The 24,680-nt window shown below is 43.0% G+C and overlaps 2 protein-coding genes across 2 annotated transcripts in view; both read left to right on the top strand.

Moving 5' to 3' along the window:
* The window catches only part of slc7a10b (solute carrier family 7 member 10b), a 15,004-nt gene extending 7,355 nt beyond the window's left edge, over window positions 1–7,649 (top strand). The window contains 8 exon segments of the mRNA XM_063907672.1: window positions 2,531–2,656; window positions 2,797–2,950; window positions 3,492–3,615; window positions 4,901–5,004; window positions 5,113–5,209; window positions 5,297–5,446; window positions 5,681–5,858; window positions 6,510–7,649. Coding sequence (XP_063763742.1) covers window positions 2,531–2,656; window positions 2,797–2,950; window positions 3,492–3,615; window positions 4,901–5,004; window positions 5,113–5,209; window positions 5,297–5,446; window positions 5,681–5,858; window positions 6,510–6,640 — 1,064 coding nt within the window. The 3' untranslated portion in view covers window positions 6,641–7,649.
* A 4,597-nt stretch (window positions 7,650–12,246) lies between these two features.
* dus2 (dihydrouridine synthase 2) lies at window positions 12,247–21,249 on the top strand. Its single transcript, XM_063874869.1, has 16 exons — window positions 12,247–12,376; window positions 13,371–13,510; window positions 14,053–14,098; window positions 14,328–14,419; window positions 15,923–15,966; window positions 16,075–16,135; window positions 16,270–16,317; window positions 16,527–16,592; window positions 16,664–16,734; window positions 17,932–18,018; window positions 18,923–19,091; window positions 19,171–19,292; window positions 19,893–20,033; window positions 20,142–20,229; window positions 20,497–20,570; window positions 20,687–21,249. Exons 2-16 carry the CDS (start codon window positions 13,394–13,396, stop codon window positions 20,937–20,939), a joined length of 1,479 nt encoding a protein of 492 aa, XP_063730939.1. The 5' UTR covers window positions 12,247–12,376; window positions 13,371–13,393; the 3' UTR covers window positions 20,940–21,249.
* Window positions 21,250–24,680: the final 3,431 nt, after the last annotated feature.

Raw genomic sequence — 24,680 nt, 5'->3', positions numbered from 1 at the left:
CTTTTATTATCAAATGTATTCCTACTTTATAGATAGCACTTTGACGATTGATGTTAGCCTCGTTAGCATCCTAAAGTAGCCGGGATGAAGTGCTTCCCATAGACGGGTCAGGTTCCCATTCTCTGTGGAGCCACATATATTCTCTTCTACCATCTTTCTTTCTCAGTGACAGTATGGACAATCTGATCCAAACAGAATCCAGATGTAGCAATGAGAACCAGCTTCATTTCTTCTCTGATTCTGGTGCATCGTTCCTGCTATTATCCTGATCTTTCCTCTCTAATGCTGCTGATACAAACACAGCTCATTAATAAACTACAGGTCTGTTCCTCTGTCGGAGCAGGAGTGGTCACGTGTCAATTGTCTGTTACGTAACCTCCGGCTGAAGGCTTTTCAAAAACCTTTTTTTATGGGCTGTAAAAAATGCATGGTTTCCCTCTGTAAGGTGAACGCAGGAGAAGGACTCAGAGACAGAAGCAGACTCTACTCATAACAGCAGCGTCTTTCACTGTGGAAATGCTCTAGTTAGATCAGAGTGAAAATTATAATTGTGTTCCCTTTCTGTTCAGTGTGTTTCCATCCAAATAGAAAAATATACAAATGAACTGAGGGCTTGTACAAAAGAGCTTTCTTCTGGAGAGCTGCCACTTCTATCCATCAAGGCATCACAGACTTTATACGGAAAGCAAACGGTGTTAAGGCGAAAGTATGGTGACTGAGAGATGTGTCACGTAGCTACATTAGGATGAAAAAAATAATGTTCCAAAACACATGGAGATCAAGAATCCTTTCAAAAACTTGACAACACCTGCAGCGGCATTTAGAAAACATTAGCTTTTACCAAAAGCAATGCATAAACAAAAAGCTGAAAAAATAGACCTCAGGAGAAACTCTGCAGCTTCAGAGAGGATGCAGATATAGAAACTCAAATCAGAACTCATGCAGAAACATCTGCAGCAGCTCTTCAACACACAGCTGGAGACCAGGGGACACTATAGAGAGACGCACACAGCTGGAGACCAGGGGGTATTTGTTGCTGGAGGTTCTTTTTGTTTTGAGGGGAGCAGAGAGCGTCTCTCCCCCCCCCCCTCCCTCTGAAATTGAAAAGTTCCCATCAAAAATTGATTGTAGGAGAAAATAAATGCTTCATGAGGACCGTGGGTGTCAGGCAGAGCTCACGCAGCATCTCAGTGTTCACATCAGCTGCTCGGAAACGTTGACTTTAATTCAATAATGTCAACAGATTTCACATAGCTGTTTTAGGTCAGCAACAATATGAGGTCCAACTTAATGAGACTGCTTCCAACTAACCGAATACAGTACATGTGACATTTCTTCAGTCACCGTGGGTCAGAGTACCTGCACCATTAGTCCACACATCCTGTAGTCATGAGTAAATAACGTCTGGCTTCAAATCCCGTCCACGGGGGGAAGCGGCGAGACTTCGGGGTGCGATTCCTTGTCTCTGACGGCATCATTCACACTTGTTTTTGGATCTGGACGCTGAAACGTGAGCTCTGAGTGGAGGGTTGGTGGGGGGGGGAACGGAAGTGGTTTGTTTAGCGGGGCTGACAGCTCGTCTTTGTGTCGGAGAGCGAGGCCACCATGAGAGCAAAGCCGGTGACAATGATGGACGAGGTGAAACAATCGTCCTGCCCTCCCTCCATCGCCCGTTTCCCACATTCCTGCCTCCCGGGGCAACTGGCCGCCCACCAGAAACACACCAGAAACCAGCACCGGTTACCCAATGGTACTGGTGCTGATATATTTCAGCCAGTTTCAGTGACAGTTCACCCCAGAGTCAAAGAACGCATGAGGTCCGTTAGTGTTGGAGCTGTCTGCCTTCCATCAGTATATTGGAACGAGATCTCACTCGGCTTAAAGCGCCAATAAATACAAGAAAGTTGAGTTTAATGGAAATAAAGGAAGATCATCCACCAGTTTAAAGTGGTCTATTTCCTGTTTACCAAACTACACTGACAAACCATATCACATTAGCGGTGGAGACGTGAAGTCATGTGACCGTGCTGTAGTTCCTTTATAGCCCAACATTAGCCGCCTTTAGCTTAGCGGTGGTGACGTGAAGTCATGTGACCGTGCTGTAGTTCCTTTATAGCCCAACGTTAGCCTCCTTTAGCTTAGCGGTGGAGACGTGAAGTCATGTGACCGTGCTGTAGTTCCTTTATAGCCCAACATTAGCCTCCTTTAGCTTAGCGGTGGTGAGGTGAAGTCATGTGACCGTGCTGTAGTTCCTTTATAGCCCAACATTAGCCACCTTCAGCTTAGCGGTGGTGATGTGAAGTCATGTGACCGTGCTGTAGTTCCTTTATAGCCCAACATTAGCCGCCTTTAGCTTAGCGGTGGTGATGTGAAGTCATGTGACCGTGCTGTAGTTCCTTTATAGCCCAACATTAGCCTCCTTTAGCTTAGCGGTGGTGAGGTGAAGTCATGTGATTGATGCTGCCTTCAGAAATCACAGAAATGTGTTAATTGCTAATTGAGTCCTATTGTGACCCTGTCTTCGGCTCAGTGCTGCTGACCTGGGTGAACTGCTCCAGCGTCCGCATGGCGACGAGGATCCAGGACGTGTTCACGGTGGGGAAGCTGATGGCGCTGGGTCTCATCATCGTGGTTGGCTTGGTCCAGATCTGCAACGGTAACACGGTGCACTTACCTTATGTAATGCCAGCTGTAATAACTTTATAGCCCTGCAGTGAAATGTTATTTCAGTAAAACTAAGTCAGTATATATTTATGTTAAATAAATGATATGAATGCCTGAGTGTTTCTCCTGCAGGGAACTACGAGGCTCTGACTCCTCAGGTGGCGTTCTCCATGGAGAGGACTCCGTCGGTGGGGCAGATCGCGCTCGCCTTCCTGCAGGCGTCCTTCGCCTTCAGCGGCTGGAACTTCCTCAACTACGTCACGGAGGAGGTGGTGGAACCCAGACGGTGAGTATCTATACGCTATTTAATATATATACTCTTCTCTGCATGTTCCTCAACATCCTCCATCCGTTTTATCTTCTTGCTTTGCTCGCTCACTTTGTAATGGGCTTTTTGTATTCTACATCAGATCGCTGCAGATGGAAAATGTGATGTTTCCCTTTTACTTGCAGAAAGTTGGATGAGTAGATCAATAGCACTCTCATATCTGTGCTTTAAATATTGATGTGGTTCCTGGAAACAGCTGTTCAGCGTCTTTAAAGTGCACAAATTAGATTTAAACATAAACGTTTCAGTGCTGGGGACCCTACTATACATTTCTATCATAGAACTGTGGGGTCTCAACATTTAAATTCACTATGCTGGCAACTGCACTTCCATTTGAGCTGACTTCATGCATGTTGACACTTTTACTTTTGGTTTTGCTGGTGTGTGTGTGTGTGTGTGTGTGTGTGTGTGTGTGTGTGTGTGTGTGTGTGTGTGTGTGTGTGTGTGTGTGTGTGTGTGTGTGTGTGTGTGTGTGTGTGTGTGCGCATGTGTGTGTCAGGAATCTACCTCGTGCCATCTACATCTCCATCCCTTTGGTTACCGTCGTGTACACACTCACCAACATCGCATACTTCTCCTCCATGTCGCCCGAGGAGCTGCTGTCCTCCAACGCTGTGGCCGTAGTGAGTAACATATTTAAAGAACCCTCTCCTGCTGATGTTCAGGTGTATATCAGTATGTAGAGTCTCTACTTTAAAGAGTCCTCTCCTGCTGATGTTCAGGTGTATATCAGTATGTAGAGTCTCTACTTTAAAGAGTCCTCTCCTGCTGATGTTCAGGTGTATATCAGTATGTAGAGTCTCTACTTTAAAGAGTCCTCTCCTGCTGATGTTCAGGTGTATATCAGTATGTAGAGTCTCTACTTTAAAGAGTCCTCTCCTGCTGATGTTCAGGTGTATATCAGTATGTAGAGTCTCTACTTTAAAGAGTCCTCTCCTGCTGATGTTCAGGTGTATATCAGTATGTAGAGTCTCTACTTTAAAGAGTCCTCTCCTGCTGATGTTCAGGTGTATATCAGTATGTAGTGTCTCTACTTTAAAGAGTCCTCTCCTGCTGATGTTCAGGTGTATATCAGTATGTAGAGTCTCTACTTTAAAGAGTCCTCTCCTGCTGATGTTCAGGTGTATATCAGTATGTAGAGTCTCTACTTTAAAGAGTCCTCTCCTGCTGATGTTCAGGTGCATATCAGTATGTAGAGTCTCTACTTTAAAGAGTCCTCTCCTGCTGATGTTCAGGTGTATATCAGTATGTAGAGTCTCTACTTTAAAGGGTCCTCTCCTGCTGATGTTCAGGTGCATATCAGTATGTAGGGTCTCTACTTTAAAGAGTCCTCTCCTGCTGATGTTCAGGTGTATATCAGTATGTAGTGTCTCTACTTTAAAGAGTCCTCTCCTGCTGATGTTCAGGTGCATATCAGTATGTAGGGTCTCTACTTTAAAGAGTCCTCTCCTGCTGATGTTCAGGTGTATATCAGTATGTAGTGTCTCTACTTTAAAGAGTCCTCTCCTGCTGATGTTCAGGTGTATATCAGTATGTAGAGTCTCTACTTTAAAGAGTCCTCTCCTGCTGATGTTCAGGTGTATATCAGTATGTAGTGTCTCTACTTTAAAGAGTCCTCTCCTGCTGATGTTCAGGTGTATATCAGTATGTAGTGTCTCTACTTTAAAGAGTCCTCTCCTGCTGATGTTCAGGTGTATATCAGTATGTAGTCTCTACTTTAAAGAGTCCTCTCCTGCTGATATTCAGGTGTATATCAGTATGTAGCGTCTCTACTACAGGAGAGGGGGGAAACCCAGCAGGCAGAACAGCCTTTAATAAATATCACGGTACTGTTTGTCGGTTAGACACATTTCCATAAGAATACAGACCTGTGTGTTGTAATGATTGTGTGTGTGTTTCTGCTGTCAGACGTTTGGAGAGAAGCTGCTTGGGATGTTCTCCGTCATCATGCCCATCTCCGTGGCTCTGTCCACTTTCGGAGGGATCAATGGATACCTGTTCACCTCCTCCAGGTGAGACCCTGCCCTACCACACTCCTGTTTGCTGCTCCTATTAGTACTTCTAATGCTACTGTACCTGAGGGCATGTACAGAGTTACGTTGATTTATTTTCTCCTGCAGGTTGTGTTTCTCTGGAGCTCGAGAGGGTCACCTGCCCAGCCTGTTGGCTATGATCCACTATAAGAACTGCACCCCCATCCCCGCTCTGCTGGTCTGCGTACGTACAAACCTGATAATGCTGAAAATGATTTTGCTTCTGGATCAGGATCAAAAAAGGTTTATCTTCTCTTTAATATGTCTTCAGTGCGCTGCCACCATAGTGATCCTGTGCATCGGGGAGACTCACAACCTGATAAACTACGTGTCCTTCATCAACTACCTGTCGTACGGAGTCACCATCGCAGGCCTGCTGTATCACCGCTGGAAGAAACCCAACCTGTACCGACCCATCAAGGTACTGCAACGCTTCAATATATCCATCAATCAAAGATATGGAGTTTTGTGTATCGAAAGTGTGGAGCAATATTTCTTGGGAATCCTACAATTCCTGAAGGCAACATGACTACGTAAGGCCTGTCACTCATGATGTAAGGCCCGCCCCCCACGCAACATCAGGGCCAAACGCATTTTGCACACAAACATAAAACAAACCTGTGTTTTAGAACTTGTTTAAATCACGTTTCCCCAGGTGAGTCTGCTGGTGCCGCTCAGCTACCTGATGTTCTGGGCTCTGCTGCTGGGCTTCAGTCTGTACTCCGAGCCCGTGGTGTGCGGCGTCGGTCTGGTCATCATGCTCACCGGCGTCCCCGTCTACTTCCTTGGAGTCCACTGGAAAGAAAAACCAAAGTGCATCTACAACTTCATCGGTGAGTTCAATGACAGCTTCGCACATTATCCCGTCATTACAGGAAACATGCTGTTCCCTTTAGTGTTTACTTCCTGTCTGTCTTCTTCTGCTGTTCCCTGTAGTGTTTACTTCCTGTCTGTCTTCTTCTGCTGTTCCCTTTAGTGTTTACTTCCTGTCTGTCTTCTTCTGCTGTTCCCTTTAGTGTTTACTTCCTGTCTGTCTTCTTCTGCTGTTCCCTTCAGTGTTTACTTCCTGTCTGTCTTCTTCTGCTGTTCCCTTTAGTGTTTACTTCCTGTCTGTCTTCTTCTGCTGTTCCCTTTAGTGTTTACTTCCTGTCTGTCTTCTTCTGCTGTTCCCTGTAGTGTTTACTTCCTGTCTGTCTTCTTCTGCTGTTCCCTTTAGTGTTTACTTCCTGTCTGTCTTCTTCTGCTGTTCCCTTTAGTGTTTACTTCCTGTCTGTCTTCTTCTGCTGTTCCCTTCAGTGTTTACTTCCTGTCTGTCTTCTTCTGCTATTCAAGTGAGTGTTTATATTCTGCTGTTCATTTGGAATCGAATTTTAAACTCAGCCTTTTAGTAATCGTACCTAAGTACAGTTTCTGAGAACATGTACTGTATACACATGATGTACTTCACTACAAGTGTATAATCTGATGTGTTTCTCTTTCTGCAGAGAGGGCGACGTACGTGGGCCAGCGGTTGTGTTTCGTGGTTTTTCCTCAGATCGACCCCATAGAGAACGGGAACCCTGCAGAATGGACTGACCGTTCTTCAGGCAGGAGCAGTTTCTCCGCCAACTCCTAAAAAACTTTTCCTCCGCACACACGAGGATCTTGTGTTGTTTTTGTTTTTATTCTATGTAAGTTCAGACACTTGTTCCTGCTCCTGGCACTTCCTGTCTGAGCTTTGACCCTCGGAGACTCGCTGCAGTCGAGTGGAAACGTTGTTTTTTCCTTCTCTTTTCTACTAAGTCGTCAAGTTACAACAACCTAATGCCACCAGCTGTTGAAAGTGACTTTTATTCACATTTTGGACAGAACTCTGAGCGACTGGCGGTTATTTCTTCTGAAAGTTGCCGCTCTTTTGTCGTGCCTTAAGGCCTTTTCACACCGAGTCCCAAACTAAAGTAGAAACAGTTTAATTTAGTGAAATTTCCAGCTTGGAAATACGTGCCTTAACCTTAATGACCCAAAACTGTTCCATCAGGAGAAATGTGCTGCAGCTTCAGAACCGATGCAAATATAGAAACCCAAATGATCCACATGCAGAAACATCTGCAGCAGCTCTTCAACACATGCAGCATCTAGAGAACATTCAGCAGAGGAAACATGAGCAGTTTACTGAAAGCTGCAGAAACCAAACGCTGCAAGAAGCTCCAACACAACGGAGACCAGGGGACACTAAAGAGAGACGCACACAGCTGGAGACCAGGGGACACTAAAGAGAGACGCACACAGCTGGAGACCAGGGGACACTAAAGACAGACGCACACAGCTGGAGACCAGGGGACACTAAAGAGAGACGCACACAGCTGGAGACCAGGGGACACTAAAGAGAGACGCACACAGCTTGAGACCAGGGGACACTAACGAGAGACGCACACAGCTGGAGACCAGGGGACACTAAAGAGAGACGCAAACAGCTGGAGACCAGGGGACACTAAAGAGAGACGCACACAGCTGGAGACCAGGGGACACTAAAGAGAGACGCACACAGCTGGAGACCAGGGGACACTAAAGACAGACGCACACAGCTGGAGACCAGGGGACACTAAAGAGAGACGCACACAGCTGGAGACCAGGGGACACTAAAGAGAGACGCACACAGCTTGAGACCAGGGGACACTAACGAGAGACGCACACAGCTGGAGACCAGGGGACACTAAAGAGAGACGCAAACAGCTGGAGACCAGGGGACACTAAAGAGAGACGCACACAGCTTGAGACCAGGGGACACTAACGAGAGACGCACACAGCTGGAGACCAGGGGACACTAAAGAGAGACGCAAACAGCTGGAGACCAGGGGACACTAAAGACAGACGCACACAGCTGGAGACCAGGGGACACTAAAGAGAGACGCACACAGCTGGAGACCAGGGGACACTAAAGAGAGACGCAAACAGCTGGAGACCAGGGGACACTAAAGAGAGAAGCAAACAGCTGGAGACCAGGGGACACTAAAGAGAGACGCACACAGCTGGAGACCAGGGGACACTAAAGAGAGACGCAAACAGCTGGAGACCAGGGGACACTAAAGACAAACGCACACACCTGGAGACCAGGGGACACTAAAGAGAGACGCACACAGCTGTAGACCATGGGACACTAAAGACAGACGCACACACCTGGAGACCAGGGGACACTAAAGAGAGACGCAAACAGCTGGAGACCAGGGGACACTAAAGACAGACGCACACACCTGGAGACCAGGGGACACTAAAGAGAGACGCACACAGCTGTAGACCATGGGACACTAAAGACAGACGCACACAGCTGGATACCAGGGGACACTAAAGAGAGTCGCACACAGCTGGAGACCAGGGGACACTAAAGACAGATGCACACAGCTGGAGACCAGGGGACACTACAGAGAGACGCACACAGCTGGGACCGGAGCGCTGGGTGACGTTCAGGATCATAAAGCTGTCTCTGTCTCTGTCTCTGTCTCTGTTGTTGTTCTCCTGAAATGTTTTCTGGTCTTATTCTAACGATGTGATCACATGACTCCTTCTGATGTCACTGCAGATCTGCTGGAAGCTAGCTCGTTAACGTAGCTAACCTTCAGATATCCTGACAACACTTCCAGTTCAGAGACAGACTCACTCTGAGACAGAGACAGTTGTCCAGCTTTATGATCCTGAACGTCACCCAGCGCTCCGGTCCCAGCTGTGTGCGTCTCCCTTTAGTGTCCCCTGGTCTCCAGCTGTGTGTGTCTCTCTTTAGTGTCCCCTGATCTCCAGCTGTGTGTGTCTCTCTTTAGTGTCCCCTGATCTCCAGCTGTGTGCGTCTCTCTTTAGTGTCCCCTGATCTCCAGCTGTGTGTGTCTCTCTTTAGTGTCCCCTGATCTCCAGCTCTGTGTGTCTCTCTTTAGTGTCTCCTGATCTCCAGCTGTGTGCGTCTCTCTTTAGTGTCCCCTGGTCCCAGCTGTGTGCGTCTCTCGTTAGTGTCCCCTGGTCTCCAGCTGTGTGCGTCTCTCTTTAGTGTCCCCTGGTCTCCAGCTGTGTGCGTCTCTCTTTAGTGTCCCCTGGTCTCCAGCTGTGTGCGTCTCTCTTTAGTGTCCCCTGGTCTCCAGCTGTGTGCGTCTCTCTTTAGTGTCCCCTGGTCTCCAGCTGTGTGCGTCTCTCGTTAGTGTCCCCTGGTCTCCAGCTGTGTGCGTCTCTCGTTAGTGTCCCCTGGTCTCCGTTGTGTTTGGAGCTTCTTGCAGCGTTTGGTTCTGAACGTTTTTGCAGCACGTTTCTTGTAATGGAAGTGTTTGAGGCTGTTGTCGCCCACTGTACAAAGACATATTCAAAAGACGTTTCTTAACCGGTTCTCTGTTAGATTTCTCATATATTCTGCTTTGTGTGTTGCATTTGATTTTCTAAAAGCACTTTGGTCTTCCATCATCTGTTTTTTTTCTTGTGCAATTAAGTTCAAATCTGTTTCTCTCATTTTGCACAAAGCCTCATCATCTGATCCCTTGGTAATTAATATGTGTATTAACATGTTTTAGTGTTCACTTGACCTGCTGCTACTCTCATATCACACTCTGTTGGAACCAGCTGATCTAATGTAGACATGCTTACAAATCCCTGCAGCACAATGATTTTAGAGAAGGTTTCATTGGCAGCATTTATTTTGTATTAATCCGTGCTAATGCGATGTGTGACTGCCGTTTGCAAATATTACCCATTTATTTTCACTTGTTTTTGGTTGGAAATGAATCACTTTGCTCGACTTACAGTAACTTCTGTGTGGTAAACTACAATTGTATGTTTTAATATAGCACATTTAAGATGTTTATTAAATCATTATTTTATTAAACTGTTCGGTTGTTTGACACGTAAAAACATGTGTATATAAAACACAATAAAGGATGGAAGCCCATAGAGGGCTTTTTTCAAATGGAAACTAATTCCTAACACCACATTTTTTACAGATATGTATATGTGACCTTTAAGTAAAATTGAATCCAAATGGAAATTGAAAAACATGTCAAATCCAGTTTATCTTTTTTGAAATTGTTAGAAAATTGCATTTTATTTGTGAAACTTTGCCTGAATTAAATGAAAATGATGTTGATTGCATTTCATTTTTAATATATTTGAGTTAATATTTGAATACTGTGCAATGTGTAGCATGTACAACTTTGAACATTAAATGTCAAACCCCATTTCCATTTTTTCATTTCATCAACTCGGGTTAGTGAAACAGAAATCGTAATTTTGAACAAGAGAACATGTACAACCTGCAGAGGAGGGCGGAGTACTCAGAACCTGTTCTTGAGTAAACTAGAAGTACTCAGAACCTGTTCTTGAGTGAAGTAGAAGTACTCAGAACCTGTTCTTGAGTAAAGTAGAAGTACTCAGGTCTTGTACTTTAGTAAAAGTAGAAGTACTCAGGTCTTGTACTTGAGTAAAGTAGAAGTACTCAGGTCTTGTACTTGAGTAAAGTAGAAGTACTCAGGTCTTGTACTTGAGTAAAGTAGAAGTACTCAGATCTTGTACTTGAGTAAAGTAGAAGTACTCAGATCTTGTACTTGAGTAAAGTAGAAGTACTCAGGTCTTGTACTTGAGTAAAGTAGAAGTACTCAGGTCTTGTACTTGAGTAAAGTAGAAGTACTCAGGTCTTGTACTTGAGTAAAGTAGAAGTACTCAGATCTTGTACTTGAGTAAAGTAGAAGTACTCAGATCTTGTACTTGAGTAAAGTAGAAGTACTCAGGTCTTGTACTTGAGTAAAGTAGAAGTACTCAGGTCTTGTACTTGAGTAAAGTAGAAGTACTCAGGTCTTGTACTTGAGTAAAGTAGAAGTACTCAGATCTTGTACTTGAGTAAAGTAAAGTACTCAGATCTTGTACTTGAGTAAAGTAGAAGTACTCAGGTCTTGTACTTGAGTAAAGTACAAGTACTCAGGTCTTGTACTTGAGTAAAGTAGAAGTACTCAGGTCTTGTACTTGAGTAAAGTACAAGTACTCAGATCTTGTACTTGAGTAAAGTACAAGTACTCAGATCTTGTACTTGAGTAAAGTAGAAGTACTCAGATCTTGTACTTGAGTAAAGTAGAAGTACTCAGATCTTGTACTTGAGTAAAGTAGAAGTACTCAGATCTTGTACTTGAGTAAAGTAGAAGTACTCAGGTCTTGTACTTGAGTAAAGTAGAAGTACTCAGATCTTGTACTTGAGTAAAGTAGAAGTACCAGAGTGTAGGAATACTCTGTCACAGTAAAAGTCCTGCAATCAAAATGTTCCTCCAGTAAAAGTAGAAAGTACTCTCAATAAAATCACAGTGGGTGTTCCTCAAGGCTCTGTCCTAGGACCGTTTTTATTGAGCTTTAATCAGTGATCGTCCATCTGCATGTGATGGAGTAGATGCCTTGATGGATGCTGATGACACGGAGCCCCGCTGATGCTGCAGCTCTGTCCGTATGGGACAGAGCTGCAGCATGGCTGAATCAAACTTTAAAATACTCACTTTCAACTGAGGCCTCTATGATGTTTTTAAAGGCAGTGATGTTCTCTCATATCGATTACAGTATCATGTGTTGGTGTCAGGCAAACCAATCAACATTAAAATCTATTAACACATAAACAAGCCCTGAAAATATTTGACGGAAAATCCCAGCACTCTCACCATTGTCACATTCTCTGTCGATACAAAATGCCTAACTTTGAATATCTCATCAGGTATTCAGATATCATGGTCTTTAAAATCACACACAATACCTCTCCCCCTCCCTTTTCCAGCTCTGCCCTGAAACCACATGCAGAACTACAAGCTCCACCACTAGGGGGGAGTGTAGGGTCCCTACATCTGCAGTTGGGCAATCCTCCTCCTCAGTGTTTGATTGGTCCATTTCAGAATAATATGTTTTATAATGATTGATCAGTAAAGTGTTCTCAGAGCTGGTAAAGGTGCAGCTAGTTTGAATGGCTTTGTATACCGCAGGGTAGCTGCTGGATTTACTGCAGGTGAACTAAAGTCTGATTTAAGGGAGATTATATTTACCATCATTAATCCTAATCTGCCTAGCAACTAAAGGTAGTAAATACATGTACTGGAGTGAAAGTACGCCATTTAACTGAACTGTAGAGGAGTAGAATTATAAATTAGCATAAAATGTAAATACTGAAGTAAAGTATAAGTACCATGTGCAAATTATTTCCCTAAAGTAAATGAATTGTCATCCTAAAGTTGTTTCATTTTACTTTTTAGAAAATACTCAGCGGGTGTTGCTGATCTGTGATGACGTAGCGGTCCAAACAGGAAGTAAAACCAGCACGCTTCATGTTTCCCTCACACGTTTCTGCTGCTTTCGTCAGTGTTACTCTTCATACATGCTGGTGAGTGAATTCACTGCAAACAGGAACCCTACACACATCACCGGCAGCCTTTACACACGCGAAGCTTCTGTATTAATGCCTGTTTTTCCTCAGGATGTGTGGAAACTAATGGAGCAGTTAGCATGTTAGCATTAGCATTCATGATCCACCAAACTTCATTCAGAAAAATCACATGTTGGTGTAACCGCAGGGAAAGCGGACATAAAGCGGAGTGATTGAAGGTGTGCAGTTTGATATCGCTTTGATGTTAATCCGGCACACTTTGGGGTCAATAATTGCTTTTATATTTCAATAAAATCTGAACTTTTGTCTCTGCACATGTCTTGTTTTTTTACTGAGAATATCCATATATTGTTTTTATTTCATTTGTATTGTTTTATATTTGTTAAACTGCTTTTGTTTTTCTTGTAGATAACAAAATCATTTCCAAATTTGGGATACATTGTCTGTCTGTCTGTCTGTCTGTCTGTCTGTCTTCTTGTCTAACTGTTAACCTGTCTATCCTTCTGTCTACCTGTCTGTCTACTCGACTACTTGTCTGTCTAGCTGTCTGTATAACTGTCTGTCTACTCGTCTAGCTGTCTGTATACTGTCTGTCTACTCGTCTACCTGTCTCTCTAGCTATCTGTATACCTGTCTGTCTACTTGTCTACCTGTCTGTCTGTTTGATGACAGAGGGTGAATGTGTAATCTCGTCTCATTCGATGTCCTTTTTTTGTTATTTCTACTTTACACTCATTGTTTGCATATAGATCTGAATTCAGTGTGTAGACAGTCAGAGGGATACCTTCTCCCACCTGTGTTGGGTAATGTTAGCTGGATATAAAAAATGACACTAGAAGTTAAAATTATGTTTAATTTATGTATATTTTATCCTCCGCTTTAAAATATAAAATGCTAAAAATGAGTTTCTACGTTTTAAAAAGTTAGCTGTGACGTGTCCCGGGTGTTGTCTCACAACACAAACTAACAACAGCTGTTTATTTGTTTACAGGTTTGTGTCTGAGCGGCTCCTTGATGGCGGTTCGGCTGAGCTTCCGGAACATCACGGCTCTGGCTCCGATGGTCCGGGTCGGCACGCTGCCCATGAGGCTGCTGGCTCTGGATTACGGAGCTGATTTGGTTTACTGTGAGGTGAGGGTGGAGATGACGAGTCCGCTGAAGACCTTCCTTTTTAATGAAGCCTAGAGTTAACGCTTGTTTCAGATCGCCCCGTGTCTGTCCTCCTGAGTCCTACATTTGATTGTGTTTATCTTGATTTGTTTCTGTCTATTTTTCTCGTTGAAAAGAGATGGTTTTCAGATACTAACTTGCTCCTATTAGAAAGATGAGCAATGCTTTGTCACGGTAATTATTAAGAGGTATAAACTCATTATCTGAAGCGTTTTTGATATACTGAGTCCTTTCACTAACGCAGTGACTTATTTTGAAGTCATCCTTTGAGTCTGTGTGGACAGAGATGATTAATTATTATTAGATATGAAGTCCTTCATAAATGTGTCCCTTTTTATTGGCTCATTATTTGGACTACCAAGATATTTATTTCAAATCTATTTATTGTTGATAATATTATTCAGTGATTATTACTGAATTTATTTCAATTTGATTTTGGCCGAAAACGTGCTTCCATTTCATTTAGAGTTTTACATGTTTGACCTCTGTGTCGTCGGATTCAGGAGTTGATCGACATCAAAATGGCCCAGTGTCAGAGGGTGGTGAACGGTGAGTAAAATAAATACCCCAAAAAACAATTTACACGTCCAGAAATAACTGCTCATCGACATTAAAGTATGAAAGTATAAGCATCAAAAGTAAAGTACTAGGTATTTCTAACGGCTGCACTCTTTATACGTTGAGAATGGGAATGTTCTTTACCTGGTTAGCTTCGTTTGGAGCCTTAAAACCACCTGCTTCAGTTTCACTGTTTTACATTTACATTGTGTGTTTTCAGAGGTGCTGGACACGGTGGATTTTGTGGCTCCAGATGAGCGAGTGATGTTCAGGACGTGTGAGAGGGAGAAAGAGAGAGTCGTCTTCCAGATGGTGAGAGACAGGAAACTTTAAAGAGTCCTCTCCTGCTGATGTTCAGGTGTATATCAGTATGTAGCGTCTCTACTTTAAAGAGTCCTCTCCTGCTGATGTTCAGGTGTATATCAGTATGTAGAGTCTCTACTTTAAAGAGTCCTCTCCTGCTGATGTTCAGGTGTATATCAGTATGTAGAGTCTCTACTTTAAAGAGTCCTCTCCTGCTGATGTTCAGGTGTATATCAGTATGTAGTGTCTCTACTTTAAAGAGTCCTCTCCTGCTGATGTTCAGGTGTATGTCAGTATGTAGCGTCTCTACTTTAAAGAGTCCTCTCCTGCTGATGTTCAGCTGTATATCAGTGTGTAGTGTCTCTACTTTAAAGAGTCCTCTCCTGCTGATGTTCAGGTGTATATCAGTATGTAGTGTCTCTACTTTAAAGAGTCCTCTCCTGCTGATGTTCAGGTGTATATCAGTATGTAGTGTCTCTACTTTAAAGAGTCCTCTCCTGCTGATGTTCAGATGTATATCAGTATGTAGAGTCTCTACTTTAAAGAGTCCTCTCCTGCTGATGTTCAGGTGTATATCAGTATGTAGAGTCTCTACTTTAAAGAGTCCTCTCCAGCTGATGTTCAGGTGTATATCAGTATGTAGTCTCTACTTTAAAGAGTCCTCTCCTGCTGATGTTCAGGTGTATATCAGTATGTAGAGTCTCTACTTTAAAGAGTCCTCTCCTGCTGATGTTCAGGTGTATATCAGTATGTAGAGTCTCTACTTTAAAGAGTCCTCTCCAGCTGATGTTCAGGTGTATATCAGTATGTAGTGTCTCTACTTTAAAGAGTCCTCTCCTGCTGATGTTCAGGTGTATATCAGTATGTAGAGTCTCTACTTTAAAGAGTCCTCTCCTGCTGATGTTCAGGTGTATATCAGTATGTAGTGTCTCTACTTTAAAGAGTCCTCTCCTGCTGATGTTCAGATGTATATCAGTATGTAGAGTCTCTACTTTAAAGAGTCCTCTCCAGCTGATGTTCAGGTGTATATCAGTATGTAGTCTCTACTTTAAAGAGTCCTCTCCTGCTGATGTTCAGGTGTATATCAGTGTGTAGTGTCTCTACTTTAAAGAGTCCTCTCCTGCTGATGTTCAGGTGTATATCAGTATGTAGTGTCTCTACTTTAAAGAGTCCTCTCCTGCTGATGTTCAGATGTATATCAGTATGTAGAGTCTCTACTTTAAAGAGTCCTCTCCTGCTGATGTTCAGGTGTATATCAGTATGTAGAGTCTCTACTTTAAAGAGTCCTCTCCTGCTGATGTTCAGGTGTATATCAGTATGTAGGGTCTCTACTTTAAAGAGTCCTCTCCAGCTGATGTTCAGATGTATATCAGTATGTAGAGTCTCTACTTTAAAGAGTCCTCTCCTGCTGATGTTCAGGTGTATATCAGTATGTAGAGTCTCTACTTTAAAGAGTCCTCTCCTGCTGATGTTCAGGGGTAGAGACATAAATAACGTTACATCTTTTTTCAGGGAACTGCTGACCCGGACAGAGCGCTGATTGTTGCTAAACTTGTGTGAGTTCAAACTCCATCTTCTTATGTTTAAAAATCGTCCGTTTCCTTTTTAAATCACATCCCATCATGCATTGTGTGACCTGGCCTGTTAATCTGCTCGTCCTGCAGGGAGAAGGATGTGGCCGCCATTGATGTGAATATGGGATGTCCCAAAGAATACTCCACTAAGGTGAGGTTCCTCTAGCCTGCAAACCTAAAGCTCTGACCTCTGTCTGACATTTCGCTGACCTCTGTCTGACCTCTGCCTGACCTCTGTCTGACCTCTGTCTGACATTTCGCTGACCTCTGTCTGACCTCTTTCAGGGCGGGATGGGAGCGGCTCTTCTCTCTGACCCGGATAAGATCGTGGCGGTGAGAATTACAGCGTGTTTATTTTTTATTTTAATGAATTCTTTCATTTATAATTTTTGGGAGCGAGTGACTTTTTTGGCGTCATGTTGAAATTCTTACAAATATAAAAAATATAGCAACACGATTTCCAAATACCGTTGATGATAAACAGACACAGCAGGAATGATGGTTATATGAGGAAGTAAAACTTTGAATATCGGTATCCTCAGATCCTCAGGATGCTCGTCACCGGAGTCTCGATACCCGTCACCTGTAAAATCAGAATCCTGCCGACGGTGAGAAATACGTTAAGTTATATCCCGTTATGTTGGCCGTTTGAAGGGTTCTAACCCCGGCGCTGCTTCAGGTGGAGGAGACGGTCAGTCTGGTGCGGAGGATCGAGGAGACGGGCGTGGCTGCTGTCGCTGTTCACGGCAGGTAATGAGTCCCCTCTCCTGTAGTGTGTTCTATAGGTTTTAGTGCATGTAAATGGTCTGCAGACAGTGAAATCCCTGTGTTCCCTCCAGTATTCCACACAGTATTTCTCTGGTGTCTCCCCTTCAGAACTATCCAAGCTCGGTAAATACAAGCTCAAGCGTCTCATTAACAGCTCTTAATAAAGGATGTAGGAACTGCTTTAGCCTGAGGAGGGTCCAGTGTTTCCTAAAGGAGGTAACAAAGGAAGCCTCAAATCTCCTTTCCTATCCTCTAGAGTAGGGGGGGTCCAAACATTTTTCACAGAGGGCCACATACAGAAACATATGTATGAAATATAGGAAGAGCTGGGCCACTCACGTGAGGTATAACGCCTCATAAGTTAGAAATATCAATCAAATGTAGGTGAATTATGTCTGAGACTGGAAAATACCTCTCCGTAGGGTTTCATTTATAATGTTACAGAAGGTGTTTGCAGCTCATCCCTTCAAACAGAAGCCTCAGATTGTTATAATAAGGGGAAATATGAAAGGTGTATTTCCAGCTGGTTATGGAAATCAGGTATTTGGCTTTTTTTTATCAACTTAGATTTGTTCGAAAATGTTTTCAATTTTAAGGGACTGAATGTATTTGAGAAGTGGGCTCATTAACACATGAACACTGTGTGATGCATGTTAAGATGTATATTTAATAAGTACAAGCACAAGTTTCATTATACTTTTTAATTTGCTGAGGGCCGATTCAAAATGGACTGCGTTTGGCCCGCGGGACGTAGTTTGGACACCCTTGCTCTAGGGGATCATTTCTTATCATGGCTGACACTGAGGATCGTTTCACTCCGTTAGAAACCTTCCTAGGGGGACAAAGAAGGTGGGGAACCAGTGCTCTACAGGACTAATAACATAAAGAATAAAAACTAGTGCCATGAAGAGAATTTAGAAAATAGATCTGGTTTACGGTCGCAGCTCTCGTGTGTTTTCTGTGGCTGCTGCAGACTGACTCTTTCCTGTAAAATATTCTCGACCTTGTTCGGTGTCTTGATCGTTTCTGAGGTTATCAATGGACTTTGCATTAAGAAAGGTCCAAAAACACTGGGAATTTTGTCAGTATTTTACTAAATCGAACTGTTGAATAGTTAAACGCGCTGTTTGTCATGATGTACTTCCTCTTTGTGTTTCTCTGCTGTGTGATGTTGTTCAGGCTGAGGGATGAGCGCCCCCGCCATCCCCTCCACTGCGACTTCATCCGGGCCGTCGCTGAGGCCGTCTCCGTCCCCATCATTGCAAAGTAATCCTCACTCTACATACCGAGATACACCTGAACATCAGCAGGAGAGGACTCTTTAAAGTAGAGACACTACATACTGATATACACCTGAACATCAGCAGGAGAGGACTCTTTAAAGTAGAGACTCTACATACTGATATACACCTGAACATCAGCAGGAGAGGACTCTTTAAAGTAGAGACACTACATACTGATATACACCTGAACATCAGCAGGAGAGGACTCTTTAAAGTAGAGACTCTACATACTGATATACACCTGAACATCAGCAGGAGAGGACTCTTTAAAGTAGAGACGCTACATACTGATATACACCTGAACATCAGCAGGAGAGGACTCTTTAAAGTAGAGACTCTACATACTGATATACACCTGAACATCAGCAGGAGAGGACTCTTTAAAGTAGAGACACTACATACTGATATACACCTGAACATCAGCAGGAGAGGACTCTTTAAAGTAGAGACTCTACATACTGATATACACCTGAACATCAGCAGGAGAGGACTCTTTAAAGTAGAGACTCTACATACTGATATACACCTGAACATCAGCAGGAGAGGACTCTTTAAAGTAGAGACACTACATACTGATATGCACCTGAACATCAGCAGGAGAGGACTCTTTAAAGTAGAGACACTACATACTGATATACACCTGAACATCAGCAGGAGAGGACTCTTTAAAGTAGAGACTCTACATACTGATATACACCTGAACATCAGCAGGAGAGGACTCTTTAAAGTAGAGACACTACATACTGATATACACCTGAACATCAGCAGGAGAGGACTCTTTAAAGTAGAGACGCTACATACTGATATACACCTGAACATCAGCAGGAGAGGACTCTTTAAAGTAGAAGTCTGGGGGTTGTTTGTGAGTAATGAAGGGTCCTCCTCAGCGGCGGCTCTCTGGACCTGGTGAAGACCCACGCTGACATTGAGGAGTTCAGGAGGAGGACGGGCACCTCCTCTGTGATGTTGGCTCGCGCTGCCATGTGGAATGCCTCGGTGTTCAGCAGCTCCGGACCCTTCCCCCTGGAGAGGGTCATGGAGGACTACCTCAAATACGTGAGTCTCTGCAGGTGGTTTTTTTTCATTCATTCATAAGAAGGTTTTTGTCTTCATGCAGTGGTGAAATGTTCCTCAGGCGATCCGGTACGAGAACCACGCCTTCAACACCAAGTACTGCCTGTGCCAGATGCTCCGAGACAAGGTGGAGTCTCCTCAGGGGAAGCTGCTGCAGGCGGCGCAGACACACGCCGACATCAGGTACTTCACTAACCACAGCCGGTCATAATGAGAGGGGATCAGATCATCGGGGGGGAGTGTGACCGGGTTTGAGGAGTAAAGGATACACGCTATTTGTTTGGTGTAAAAGTCACCGAGCAAGAATATGTAATCAGAGGATTTAAATAAAGACCATTATTTCACCGGCTTGGGTTAGGGTTTTATCTGCATGGAAAAGTAGATGTTTGAACTCCAAATATAGTAATTTCTTATTTAATGCAGTACTTTTACTTTAAGCTGAGGTATTAATACTTCCACTGCAGCAAAGTGTCTGAATACTTCCTCCACATCCGCTCAGTCTGCTTTTTTCTGCATCACAAATCTTTCTGACGTCCTTAAAGATGCAAAAGATGTCGATTTTAATTAGCCTCCGTTGTGATTGGTCAACTCCTTAGAGATGTCCCGCCCCTAAGCCTATCACGTACAATGTGTTGGAGCGCTAGCCAATAGGAGACACATTATGTTAGAAACCTTTCACTCGTCACCGGCTTGAGTTTCAAAATCAGGACACAGGTATTTAGTATCCTTTCAAGGATGGAAGGAGTCAGTGTGTGTGTGTGTGTGTGTGTGTGTGTGTTGCAGCGCGGCATTCGGGCTGCAGCAGTTCTTCCTGCAGACGGAGGATCAGCTGCAGCAGAAGAGGAGCCGGCTGCAGAGCGGCTGCCCCCCTGACGCTCTGCTGATGGACGGAGACGTCTGCACCATGGCCGTCAAGTTCCTGAGGTGAGAGGAGTGTGTGTGTGAGTGTGTGAGTGTGTGTGTGAGTGCATCTCAGATGGAAAGCTTGTGATTGGCTCCTCTGTTCTCCTGATGGTCTGCCCTGTGTTCCAGGCGGGAGTATCCTCCTCACATCAGCCCCAAGATGTTCCTGCTGGAGTGGAGCCGTAAGGAGAAGCTGCAGCAGCCGCTCTATGAGATGGTGAGGACACTCACTCACTCACTCACTCACTCACTCTCACACACTCACTCACTCACTCACTCACTCACTCACTCACTCACTCACTCACTCACTCACTCACTCACTCACTCACTCACTCACTCACTCACTCACTCACTCACTCACTCACTCACTCTCACACACACTCACTCTCACACACACTCACTCTCTCACTGTCATTCACTCTCTCACTCATTCACTGTCTCACTCATTCACTGTCTCACACACTCACTCTCTCTCTTGTTTCAGGTGCAGCGCTCTCAGGACCGAGCCTTTCAGTCCACGGTGACGTTTGCAGGACAGAAATACAGATCTTCTCTGTGGTCAGTAACCAGCGAGGATAAAAACTACCATTAAAACCAGTTAGATGTTAAAGATAATCCATGATGGAAGCTGGTATTAAATAAATACTTCCGTGGGAATGGTTTTGTGGTTTCAGGGAGAAGTCGAAGAAGTTTGCGGAGCAGGCGGCGTCCGTGGTGTGCCTGCGGGTCCTGGGGATCCCGGAGGGCCGCATCGGAGAGGGGGAGTCCGACCTGGTGTGCAAGAGGAAGAGGGACGGCACGACCAACGGCACCACAGAGGAAGAGCGCAGCAGCAAGCGGCACTCGGGCGAGAGCCAACTGGAAACGGAAACACTAAACGTCAACGGCGACCATGACAACGCAGACACGCCTCCGGAGCGGCGCTAGGGGGAACTGGATTTAGTTTCAGGAGGACGACACGCTGAAGAGGAACACATCACAGCAGCTTTCAGTTTGTTTTTCCTGTTTATCAAAGCTTCTATATCAGTGTTGGACACTTGTGGGAACTGCAAGAACAAACCAGAGATTTAAAAGCAGAATCCAATCGTTTTGGGGTTGTTTTTTTTCTGCTTGGAAAAGTACATTTTTGAACTCCAAATATTGTCATTTCTTTTTTAATGCAGTACTTTTACTTTCACTGAGTACTTTAAGCTGTGGTATTACTACTTCTACTGCAGTAAAGTGTCTGAATACTTCCTCCACGTCTGCTCATTGTGCTTTTCTCTGCATCAAAAATCATTTTCACGTCCTAAAGATGTAGTTTTTGTTTTAGCCTCTGTTGTGATTGGTCAACCGCTTAGAGATGTCCTGCCCCCTTAGCCTATCACGTACAATGTGTTGGAGCACTAGCCAATAGGATCACGAGTGTTCCTTAGTGATGTCACTATGCTCTAGAAGTAAACAGGAGTCCAATGGAGGCATTTCTGGCAGGGGGGGGTCACAGGGATGTTAGCCTTTGCAGACCATTGACATGCACTAACACATATAGATCACACTACAGTAGTTCTTATTAGTACTTGTTCTGTGACAGTGTAGTATTAGTACTTGTACTGCAGTCTCTGAATACTTCCTCCCGAGCTGAACTTGAGACACCCAGCTGATGACGTCAACACAGGACTATTGCTGCATTCAGGGGCCCTGGGAAATATGAGAGTGCGCAATAAAGCAACACAGTGACACCACGACTTGAATGCAGCTCTCCGAATGTCCTTACTAAATATAATGAAACATGTGTACATCCAGTATAGAGCCTAAAGAGAAACACTACATGTAATAATGAGTGTGTTTTTTGTTTGTGTTGCAGTCTTTAAAAGCATTTCCGTGCAAAGCGGATCCGTCCTGTTGCCGAAAAGATATCAGATAAAGTTTGTTAATCTCGAACAGGAAGTGAGTGTCTCTGCAGAAAGGGGAAGTACAGAAGCAGATCCTTCACGATAAATAACAGCATTTTAAATTAGAAGATCTCCTTCATACTGAGGCTCGAGTGAATTGTTATTAGACTCTATCATTTATTATTTGTATTGCTATTGGAAAGATCAGTTTCCTTATTTAGTCTTTAAATTATGACTACATCATATACTGATCTCAGTATGTGAATACTGAAGTTTAAATGTATATACTTTTGAGTATTATTTAAATGATAGGAGGTTAATGAGTGTATTTCTCTGACAATGAGATTTAATAAGTTTAAAAGAACAAAATATTATTTTCAGTAAAAATATTTAAATTATTTGACTCGTTTGTGACTTTACTTCACTACATGCATTTAATACTTCAGTCAGAGGTGGTACAAGTACTCAGATCTCGTGAGGAACATTTTGAATGCAGGACTTTTACTGTGACAGAGTATTCCTACACTCTGGTACTTCTACTTTACTCAAATACAAGACCTGAGTACTTCTACTTTACTCAAATACAAGATCTGAGTACTTCTACTTTACTCAAGATCAAGATCTGAGTACTTCTACTTTACTCAAATACAAGATCTGAGTACTTCTACTTTACTCAAGTACAAGATCTGAGTACTTCTACTTTACTCAAGATCAAGATCTGAGTACTTCTACTTTACTCAAGTACAAGATCTGAGTACTTCTACTTTACTCAAGTACAAGACCTGAGTACTACTTTACTCAAGAACAAGATCTGAGTACTTCTACTTTACTCAAGTACAAGATCTGAGTACTTCTACTTTACTCAAGATCAAGATCTGAGTACTTCTACTTTACTCAAATACAAGATCTGAGTACTTCTACTTTACTGAAGTACAAGATCTGAGTACTTCTACTTTACTCAAATACAAGACCTGAGTACTTCTACTTTACTCAAATACAAGATCTGAGTACTTCTACTTTACTCAAGTACAAGATCTGAGTACTTCTACTTTACTCAAGTACAAGATCTGAGTACTTCTACTTTACTCAAGTACAAGACCTGAGTACTTCTACTTTACTCAAGAACAAGATCTGAGTACTTCTACTTTACTCAAGTACAAGATCTGAGTACTTCTACTTTACTCAAGAACAAGATCTGAGTACTTCTACTTTACTCAAGAACAAGATCTGAGTACTTCTACTTTACTCAAGTACAAGATCTGAGTACTTCTACTTTACTCAAGAACAAGATCTGAGTACTTCTACTTTACTCAAGTACAAGACCTGGGTACTTCTACTTTACTCAAGTACAAGACCTGAGTACTTCTACTTTACTCAAGTACAAGATCTGAGTACTTCTACTTTACTCAAGTACAAGACCTGAGTACTTCTACTTTACTCAAGTACAAGACCTGAGTACTTCTACTTTTACTCAAGAACAAGATCTGAGTACTTCTACTTTACTCAAGTACAAGATCTGAGTACTTCTACTTTTACTCAAGTACAAGACCTGAGTACTTCTACTTTACTCAAGAACAAGATCTGAGTACTTCTACTTTACTCAAGTACAAGACCTGAGTACTTCTACTTTTACTCCAGTACAAGATCTGAGTACTTCTACTTTTACTCAAGAACAAGATCTGAGTACTTCTACTTTACTCAAGTACAAGATCTGAGTACTTCTACTTTACTCAAGTACAAGATCTGAGTAGGCCTACTTCTACTTTACTCAAGTACAAGATCTGAGTACTTCTACTTTACTCAAGAACAAGATCTGAGTACTTCTACTTTACTCAAGTACAAGACCTGAGTACTACTACTTTACTCAAGTACAAGACCTGAGTACTTCTACTTTACTCAAGAACAAGATCTGAGTACTTCTACTTTACTCAAGAACAAGATCTGAGTACTTCTACTTTACTCAAGTACAACATCTGAGTAGGCCTACTTCTACTTTACTCAAGTACAACATCTGAGTACTTCTACTTTACTCAAGAACAAGATCTGAGTACTTCTACTTTACTCAAGTACAAGACCTGAGTACTTCTACTTTACTCAAGTACAAGACCTGAGTACTTCTACTTTACTCAAGAACAAGATCTGAGTACTTCTACTTTACTCAAGTACAAGACCTGAGTACTTCTACTTTACTCAAGTACAAGACCTGAGTACTACTACTTTACTCAAGTACAAGACCTGAGTACTTCTACTTTACTCAAGTACAAGACCTGAGTACTTCTACTTTACTCAAGTACAAGACCTGAGTACTTCTACTTTACTCAAGAACAAGATCTGAGTACTTTTACTTTTACTCAAGAACAGATCTGAGTACTTCTACTTTACTCAAGAACAAGATCTGAGTACTTCTACTTTTACTCAAGTACAAGATCTGAGTACTTCTACTTTTACTCAAGTACAAGACCTGAGTACTTCTACTTTAACTCAAGAACAAGATCTGAGTACTTTTACTTTTACTCAAGAACAAGATCTGAGTACTTTTACTTTTACTCAAGAACAGATCTGAGTACTTCTATTTTACTCAAGAACAAGATCTGAGTACTTCTACTTTTACTCAAGTACAAGATCTGAGTACTTCTACTTTACTCAAGAACAAGATCTGAGTACTTCTACTTTACTCAAGTACAAGACCTGAGTACTTCTACTTTACTCAAGTACAAGACCTGAGTACTTCTACTTTACTCAAGTACAAGACCTGAGTACTACTACTTTACTCAAGTACAAGATCTGAGTACTTCTA

The sequence above is a fragment of the Eleginops maclovinus genome, chromosome 2 (genome assembly GCF_036324505.1).
Source record: "Eleginops maclovinus isolate JMC-PN-2008 ecotype Puerto Natales chromosome 2, JC_Emac_rtc_rv5, whole genome shotgun sequence".
Taxonomy (NCBI): domain Eukaryota; kingdom Metazoa; phylum Chordata; class Actinopteri; order Perciformes; family Eleginopidae; genus Eleginops; species Eleginops maclovinus.
Note: the sequence above shows the minus strand (reverse complement) of the source record. Positions and strands in the feature narration are given on the sequence as shown.